The sequence below is a fragment of the Egretta garzetta genome, unplaced genomic scaffold, assembly GCF_000687185.1.
Source record: "Egretta garzetta isolate BGI_Z169 unplaced genomic scaffold, ASM68718v1 scaffold204, whole genome shotgun sequence".
Classification (NCBI taxonomy): Eukaryota; Metazoa; Chordata; class Aves; order Pelecaniformes; family Ardeidae; genus Egretta; species Egretta garzetta.
The window spans coordinates 601,104-610,664 of record NW_009259424.1 but is presented as its reverse complement, the minus strand read 5'-3'; the positions used below and the strand labels follow the sequence as shown (position 1 = coordinate 610,664).

Genomic DNA, 9,561 nt, shown 5'->3' with positions numbered 1-9,561 from the left:
AGCAGGAATAAGCAGTAAGTGGCATTTTCATCTGCTGGCCGGCTAGCGCTTTAGCTGCAGAATGCTGTGGATAGAGAAGTATGAAGGAATTTGCAGCTCAATATCTGCCCAGTAAAGCGTGCACCACGCTGGCAAATGCCAGAAAGCTGACGGGGAGAAACCTTGAGTGCAAAGAAACAAAGGGCCGTAGTTAATATTAACACCTTTTGGGAAGACGCTACGGTTTTTGGAGATCAACTTCATGCCGCCTGTTGTGCAAAGGTCAAGGTATGGCGTTTCTGAGGATGCTTTTGCCACGGAGCCCTCGGGATAACACCTGTCAACTCAACTGGGTGCTAAAGTAGGTATCTGGGTTATTTTTGTTTCTCTGGGTTTATTGCTTCATGGTCTAATAGACTCAGGAGCTAAGTGGTACTGGCATTTCAAAGTGGCATGTTGTGATTGGAAGGGGGTGCTGTGTAAGTGTTTGGAAAGCAGATCCAAACGAAGCACCATCGTCACCCGACTGCAGAGAGGCTCTTTTGCTCTTTAAATATATTTGGGATCCTGTTTGTGCTGGTGGTTGTGTCTTACTGTCCAGACTGCTCTCCAGATAAAGCCAAGGGTATGTGAAAAATTCAGTTTTATTTTTAAGCAAATTCCTCTTTTGCAGTTGGAAATCGTTTGGATTTACTGCCCCAGCTCTGGTCGAAGTTTAAGGAGTCCAAGTCAAACCCTGTTTTTCTGAATATGCAGTGCTGCAGGGAGAGGCAAAAATCCACTTAGGGTGCTGACAAAGCTGTGCGAGGACAGTGCTCGTCCCACCACCCAGGAGAGCATCTGTTAAACCATGTGCAGTGACGCTGCTGTGCAGGGGGAAGGAAGGGGTTGACCAGGCTGGTAGTGAACAGCGTGAGACCTCCTCGCCTGCACCACGCCTGCGTCCCCGCAGCTCCGTGCTGGCGACCTGAATTAGTAGCATCTGATATTAAGGGCAAGTGACAAAAAGAGCTTGAGGGTATTTTCTGGGTCTCGAATGTTGACTGATAGCCACAGACTGTTGTTGCCGTTATCCATCCAAAACATGGTTATAGATAAAAGTTGCGATTAAAATGTTTGTATTGATGTCAAATGTCAGAGCAGGAATATCCATAACCCTGCTGGGAGATGGAGATGCCCTCAGCAAGACCACGGGTCTGTCGATGCTCGGTCAGGTCCCAGACAGGACTGCTGAACTCATGGCAGCTGTCAAAGGAAGCTAGCAGGGCACGAGCTGTAGTGGCCCAAGATATCTAAGCTTTTGTGAGGTACTTCTGATTTACCAAAACTGATATTTTCCTCAGGGAAGGAAGGGTGAGACAAGCAGGATGGGGTTATGTGTTGCTGCAGTGAGTACCGGGGACCACTGCTGAAATCTGGGGCCAGAGCTGTGGACCATTATAAAGCACTGAAATGACAAGAAAAACTTCTTCGTTTAGAATTTAAAAAAAAAAAAAAAAAGTGATTCTCCATCACCCATCACTTGTAGCTGTGCTGAGAAACCAGACTCTCATGTTTACTACCAGGAATGGGTCAGAGGGATGGAGAAACCTATTTAATTAAAGTAAGAACTTACTTTCTGACACAGACGTGAATTTTTGAAAATTGTTTATTGCCCCTCTACTTCCTTTGCGTGTGAAAATCTGAGAATGAAAGTAGGGGTCCAGAATCTTTTCTAGGTTTGTATATGACCTGGTGTGGCAGGTTGACTGTGTCCGGCTGCCTGATGCCCATCCAGCCTGCTCTCAGTCTCCTCCTCAGCAGGACGGGGAAGAAAATAAGAGGGAGAAGCTCATGGGTGGACATAAGGATGGGAGGTGGCTTGCTGACCACCATCACGAGCAAAACTGACTCCACTTGGGGAAAATTAATTAAATCAGGTTTGGATGGTGAGAAACAAAGACAAAATTAAAACAGCACCTTCTCCAGTGTAGAAGGGTTATCGGTGTGCACCAGCATCGCCAGTACGGATACCTGTCCCACCGCAGTCTCCCCATGGGCTGCAGGGGAGTCCAGCTCAGGGCAGCTCCCACTTCTCCTCACAGAGACCCCCTCAGTCCCATGGCTGCCCTTGGACATGAGCACCTGGAAAGATTTGAGAGAGCCAGAGTGGCTTGAGGGAACAAATGTTGGGGTTGGGGAGAGAGGAGGACCCCAAACAGGCCACGTAGATGTCCCAGAACCTGACTGGGGCTAGCCTCGTTGGGTTTCTGCTCCTACCCATCATATTTCTTGATGACAGTCTGTAAAATTGCAGAAGCCAAAATTTTTCTTGGAGGTGTTGTTTGCATCTGCCTCCAGTCTCTGTTGAGACAGATTTGGACTTTGGCCAAAAAAAGGTATCACCAAATTATCACAGAGCAGCTCAAAATCTGCGATTGCTCCTGGATGCCGCTCAGCTGCAAGCCCAGCATCTGTGACCGTCTTCCTGTACTGATTTTGAACGTGAATATTTTGTATTTTCAAGGCTTGGTGGGTCCTTCTAATTAGGGTAACAAACTGTTAGCAGGACCCAGGTGTTTTATCACACAACATTTGCTTGCTAAGCCCTCCTTCCCTGTGTGTGGCAGGAATCCCATGGCACCACTGTATCTTGGAGCCATGCAAGAGGCAGTGCTTTGCAACATGTTCCCCATTTCCACCATTACGCTGGGTCACACTTGTGGTCCACAGCCCGTATTGCCCCCAATTTCTCCTTTCTCATGGGGTGATGCTAACCATGGGTCTGTGTCTGCTGTTATCCCAGCTGCTGGATGGGTTTTTAAGAGAGCGCCTGTCCGTGGGGCATGTGGTTTCCAAAGGCATCCTGAGGTTGGGAAGAGGGGGCAGGGGGAGATGTGAAAACCTACAGTTCTGCCTCCTTTCTTGTTGGCAGCCCCCTGTGATGACAATGTGACGTGGCAAGAGGTGCTCCTGCTATGGCCACGCGGAAGGAGCCGAACACCCTGGATGTGCCTGGCTACTGCTGCTCCCCGTTGTGCAAAGTAAGTACCTGCGTTGCACCCCTTCTGGGCTAAAGTGGGGGGTCGTTAATTTAGTATTGGGGAGGGCTCCGTATCGGGACATTATTAACCTGGCCTGGAAGGAGAGTCTCTTACACTGGGTCTTGCTGGAAAAGGAGAATGAACCTAAAGCCTCTGCAATGAATGCCTGCACCCCTGTGGGTTTGGGACTCGTGATGCAAATTGATTTTTGCTAGCATCAAATGCTGGATCAAAGAGAAAGGCGTACGCTTAGCGGTAACTGGCCTCTCAGCCTGGGGTGAGAGGTGTTGCTTTGTTTTGAACCGGCTATTAGTGGGTAGCCAAAAGAAAGGGACAGGCCCCGTTCTCTGTGCTTGAAAGCATGAAGCTCTTCATTACTGTTTTACTGCTTGTATAGAAAGGATGCGCTGTAGTTAAAAGGCACCGATTTGGACTCTGCCATTAAAACCTTTTTGGGATAGTGCACACCGGTGCACAAAAACCAGCTGTTTGCTGGAGGTTAACTGCTTTTTGCAGGGATGAAGGATCAGCTTTGGTTTTGAAAGTCTTCCTCACACCAGTGGATGTTTTCAAACTAAACTTTGACGAACGAACTCTATCATCTGTGAGGAGCTGAAAGCAGAGTTAGGAAAGCTGTCTCTGTACAATGAATTAGGTTGTATTTTCCTTCATTTAAGTAACTGTAACCGCCTCATCACTTAAGTGAATTGCTGGTTATGCAGACACCCTTTAACTGGTATTGAACTGCCTCTTCTCAAGATAAAAGATTTGACTCGAACAACTGCAGATACTTTAAATTTATCCCTTGGCTTCTGAAATTTCAAACCAGTTTCCACTCTATATTTTGCCCTTTTTTCTGTGTCATTTCTTTTAACGTTTTTTACTAGCAGTGGAGACTTAGTAGAGTACCAGAAAACTGCATTTGTGCTTATTTCAGTTTGCTGGAGTCAAGAGATGTTTTGTGAAATGCAACAAATGCTTCACCTCCAGGTCAGGAAAGGCAACTCATTGACATTGGGTTGATCACCGTAACACCACCGCCATTCTATGACCTTATAAACTGGGTGTGTTGAAACGCTTCTGTGTGCATATAAATATCTGTGTGTGCGCGTATGGTCTGCTTTATATGTATATGATCTGCAATAATGGCTTACTACCAATGCGCTAGAAGAAATGGTTGCTTGATGCAGCAGTTCCCACCTCAATGGAAAAAAATGTTAAGCTAATGCAGGGCCCCAAGTTGAGTCAGAAAACTGGGATGGTTAATGCTTTCCTTTGCAGAGTTGTGTAATTCTGGCACTGGGGAGAGAGAGGTTGCTGTGGTGAATACTCACGACAGGAGGGGAAGGAAGAAAGCGATGAGTTTAGATGGATTACACTTGTATTTCATTTTTGGTGCGTAAGGGAAGAGCAAAGCGAGTGGACTTGCATGCAAAGCGCCCAGGGATGCGAACAGTCTGGATCTGTGTTGGGGAAAACACAGTGGGTTGGAAAACCTGTTGACTTAATTCATTGTAACTCGCATTAAGACACGACCCAGCACCTTGCATGGACAGGAATGCATTGTATTCTGTGTCGCCTGCTTACTTTTAACTGATATTGCTTTAACCACGCACTGCCTTGGCTGGGATCAGTGCGTACCAGCAGCACGGCTGTTGGCAATGTGGGTGGGCAGGGGCTTACGCCTGCGCTTCCTTAGAGCCGCACCGAGCCAGGCACGTTGTCGTGGCTGGGGACTCTTCTCTGGGCTGGGAGGTGCCTGCAATCATCCGCAAAGCATTTTAGCACAACAGGGACTTCACTTGCTCTGCTGGGGAATGAAGGCTTTTGGGGCAACAGTTCTCTGGTTTATTCATCAGCCCCACAGCAAAAGGGGCTGTCTCTTCCAGTCAGTCCCCATGCTGCTTTTGGGGATGCCTGCGGCACAAGGGAGATGGTGCTGTGAGAAAGGTGCCCCTTTGCTATAGCTGCTGCATGTCGGAGATGTTGGATGCGCCGCTATGGGGAAGGAACCCACCATGAGACAGTATTTGGGGGTTCAACTTGCTTTTAAACATTTGGGCAGAGAGGAACATGATGAAGTTCAACAAGGGTAAGTGCTGAGTGCTGCACCTGGGGAGGTCGAACCCCATACACCAGTACAGGCTGGGGGCTGACCTGCTGGAGGGTGGCTCCGCCGAGAGCGACCTGGGAGTCCTGGTGGATGACAAGCTGGCCATGAGCCAGCAGTGGGCCCTTGTTGCCAAGAAGGCCAATGGTATCCTGGGGTGCATTAAGAGGAGTGTGGCCAGCAGGTCAAGGGAGGTTCTCCTCCCCCTCTACTCTGCCCTGGTGAGACCCCACCTGGAGCACTGGGTCCAGCTCTGGGCTCCCCAGTTCAAGAAAGATGAGGAACTCCTGGAAAGAGCCCAGAGGAGAGCAACTAGAATGATAAAGGGACTGGAGCACCTCCCCTACAAGGAAAGGCTGAGAGAGTTGGGCTTGTTCAGCCTGAAGAAGAGAAGACTGAGAGGGGACCTCATCAACACATACAAATATCTTAAGGGCGGAAGTCATGAGGATGGAACCAGTCTCTTTACAGTGGTGTCCAGCGACAGGACAAGGGGCAATGGGTGCAAACTGAAACATAAGAGGTTTCAGTTGAACATGAGGAAAAACTTCTTTACTCTGAGGGTGACAGAGCACTGGAACAGGCTGCCCAGGGAGGTTGTGGAGTCTCCTTCTCTGGAGATATTCAAAGCCTGCCTGGATGAAGTCCTGTGTAGAATGCTCTAGGAGAGCCTGCTTTAGCAGGGGGGTTGGACTAGATGATCTCCCGAGGTCCCTTCCAACCCTTGCGATTCTGTGATTCTGTGATAAAATACCAGAGAATAGGCTCCTCTCCGTACAGTAGGGAAATGCCTCTCCTTGTCCCACTTTGCCTCCAGCCAGCAGGGGAGGCTTGGATACGAACAGTGCTGCTCATCCTCCCTGCAAGTCGTGACCCTTCAGCTGGGCTGCCTTTAGTGCCTGCTCACGGTTTTCTCTCTCGAAACACTGCATGAGAAGCCACTAAAGAACTTGGGATTTTTAGCAACTTCCTCAGCTGCACAGAGTAGCTCTGCTGTGCAACGCAGGAGCTAGAGGTTAAGTTTTGTGGTGGTGTGACTCCTGGGAGCGATTTCCTCTTCTTTTTCCCATGTATGTGAGGCTTTGGGTAGAGAAGTCCTTTGCAGTGTAGCTCGTGCAGCCCATAGCTTCTGGAAGTATCAGTTAACTAAAGATGGAGCAATCAGTTTTGCCCCCAATATAATGCCCCCATCACTAAAAGGTTTAATTAGAAATAGTCAGCCGGACCTCCCAAATAGCGGGGCTTTATCGTAAGCCATGTGTTTTGGGCTTGTGCTTGTGTGCTTTCTGGTTTGCACCTCTTGGTTTTGTGGGGGTCATGCTCTCTGCATCCCTCTGATGCTGAAGAACAGCAACTACTTTAAAGAAATAAACACAGCTGCCTGATGCTCAGACGTGGGGAGTTGAGACACGGAGCACCTCCTTCTGCCCCAGGAGTCTCTGTTCCCGTGTGAACTAGTAGACGAGGCTCCTCCTTTGCTGGAATTGCTTCCTCCTCTGCTCTCCTCTCATCACGACCATTGTCTGGACACGGCTGTTTGTGGTCCTTAGTTGTGCAGCACACGGCTCACAGGAATACTGCCCTGTCTTTGGAGGTCACTGGGATTTAAGCCCTGAAAGCCAAAGCCCTGTGTTAGTGTCATTTGGCCTTCAAATGCTCAGCTCTCAGCTCCGCAAATGGCGCTAAACTCCTTGCAAAGGGACTTTATTAAAAAGTAGCTTTCCCCTCTCCCTACAGCAGCTCCGACAAAACAGGGCAGAATCCCTTGTTAGCCTTCACGCCTGAAACACCGCTGGGTGTTGCGGCAACCCTCTTGTGAGGCAGAGGACAAAGTATGCGGGATGCTTTCTCATGTTATCCCTGACGTCATGCGGACCCTGTGCCCTGTCCCCTTCCCTGGGGGACCCGCTGAGGACGGCGTCGGGGCTGGGCCGTGATGTGTGTGTGTGCTGTGCCCCTGCCAGCCTCTGCGGCGTGCGATGACAGCGGCGTGCGTATGGCGGTGATGCTGCCTGACAGTCTCTGTGGATGGCCAGGCATAGAAAATGATGTTATTTTTTATTTAAATTAAATTGTTTGAATTTAATTATAACTTTAATAATATATATAATATTTATTTGTATATCACATGTATAAAATAAATATAAAACTTAAGTTATAAATTAAATAGGAAAAAGAGCTGTTAGCCAGTCTGTAGCACTGGCAGCCCTCGGCCTTTGTCGCCAGAGGGATGGGGAGAGGGAGGTTTTGCTTTCCTGGGGCCAGAGGTGGCCATCTTCTCTCTGACCGCTCTCGTCTCCCACAGTCCCTGGCTTCAAGCCCTGCCAGCGTTTGGGTGCCGGCAAAACCCGCGGTGCTTTCCTGGCGATGGTGGTCAGCTGGGCGAGACGCACCGAGCCTGTCCTGGCCCTTTGTTATCCAGTGCCTGGCTCCGTGTTTCCCAGGGGAAGCGCTCATCTTTTGGAAATAGACTCCTGGTGTGCTGGACCAGGAGCATAAAAAGCATTTTATAAGTGCATGCTGCTCTGTCTGCGTCTGGCGCGGCCTTTTCTGTGCGTGGAACGAGCTCCCCTTGAGGCATTCCTCGCTAATCTTGTCTCTTAATAGGGGAAACATGAGATAAAGCATCGGGGCTGGCTACGTGGTAGTGCTTGCTTTGCCGTGCCTCCTGGCAAGGTGAAATTGCATAATGCATTTAACCTCGTTTGGCTGCATTGCTTATCAAATCGATATCGCCACTGCTTTTAGGTTTTCTTAGCAGCTTCTGTGCCAGATTCAGCACAAATGAGCCTTGATTCCTTCTGTGCAAACATGTAGTTTCCTACCCTGGAACGAGAGCCTCAAAGGCTGCTTCAAAATTCCCTTGTTGGTCAGAGGTGCTGTTGTGAACTGGGAACTTACTGTTTCTTAGAGATGGTGCTTTCTTTCCCTTTGCTTTAAGTGCTACGAAAGGAAAATGCCGTGCGGGGAAAAGTGGATCGATCATTTTCCAGACGTCTAAAAGAAGAACAACAAGCACAAGTTGTCTTCATTGTTTCCTTACAAAAGCAGAAAGCATCTAGCAACCCTGTACATCAAAACTATGCGATGGACATGATTAAACCCCAAATCCTCTCATTGGTTCGGAGTCAAATCTGAACGCAGACTTACATAGAGCAATAAACATTTAACAAAGAAACAGGCAAAGCAGAAAAAAAGGAAAAAAAAAAAAAACCACGCACCCAGGCAACCCAATGTGCTGAATTACTTCAGTCAGTTGAAACACTTCAGTACAGTTAAACCTGGACAATAAGATTAGAGCACAATCAAAATAGCTGCAAGTCATCGGGTGTCACGTTTGGCCTCCGGTAATTTGTCTTCAAGGACGGCAGCTTTCAAAATAGCCTGCTGGATGCCTGGCAGCATCCATTAGGTGCTGGTAATTAATTGGCTGCTGAATTGATCTCTTCCAGTAAAGCAGAAGGGAAAGCCAGGGCGAGATGGTAAGGAGGTACGAGAGACTCGCAGAGGCGGAGATGAAAGGGCTGGTTGGCCGTGCCAGGCAGCCTGTGCACAGCTCCTCCCGGGCTCCCCCAAAATAGCATCTGTGTGCTGCTCGCTGCTGGCCTGGCAGTGCAAAGAGGGCTTGCAAATGGTTTGGATGCCCACGGGGATATTTAGCTGCCCTTCCAGCTCTACGGAAGGAGGAAAGCTCGTTCGTCCCAGTGCTGGTTCCCTCATCAAAGCTGGTCACGCGCCCTTACTTATCCTCGCAAGGAGCAGCTTAAAAATACTGAAAGTTTAAACACTGCAGCTGTTTTGCCTTGGATGGACTGTTACTTTTTCTCTAATGGCTTTTAGGCTGTGGAGTTAATTTTTTTCCTGAATGCTGTGCTCAGCAACTGAAGACAAACCAATTTCTTTGCAATACTTGTTTATCCGTCGCTGAATTGCTTTTGACTTTGTCACCTGAACCACCTCCTGCTTAAGTGTGTACTTTATTCTTTAATTTATTGAGGGTTTGTAATGCGCGTAGGTTTTATTTTCATCGCACAGAACCAAGAGGCCTTCAGAATAGTGATGTCTTGAACTTAGGTCTTGCTTTTTGTAGCTTAAAGGAAACCAGAGGCGCTTGTTTCTGGTGAGGTTTGAAATACGCTGCAATACAAATGGTCAGCGGAGTCAAAAGCCACCTTAATGATCTGTGACATTCTCAATTCACTTCTAAGCTGCAATTTTGGCAGATGGAGAAAACAAACTTGTCCTGCTTTTGCATGTTCTTAAGACGGGCATCACAGGAATCGTGTTAAAGAGAAGACCATTCTTATTCGTAACCGCTTTGAATATTTTGGACTTCCCAAATGCTTAGCTGGCTGATTCACATTCCTTGAGAGCCAGAGGGGATGGTTTGAATTGCTTTCATTTGGCCAAAGATTAGTCGAAACGAACTTGAGCTTGTGTCCCAGCGTT

General features: G+C 48.3%; 1 protein-coding gene across 1 annotated transcript in view; it reads left to right on the top strand.

Annotated features, from left to right (window-relative positions):
* The first annotated feature begins 2,921 nt into the window (after nt 1-2,921).
* The window catches only part of HK1 (hexokinase 1), a 51,579-nt gene continuing 44,939 nt past the window's right edge, over nt 2,922-9,561 (top strand). Inside the window, exon 1 of the mRNA XM_035892560.1 lies at nt 2,922-3,002. Coding sequence (XP_035748453.1) covers nt 2,937-3,002 — 66 coding nt within the window. The 5' untranslated portion in view covers nt 2,922-2,936. The remainder of the gene's footprint in view (nt 3,003-9,561) is intronic.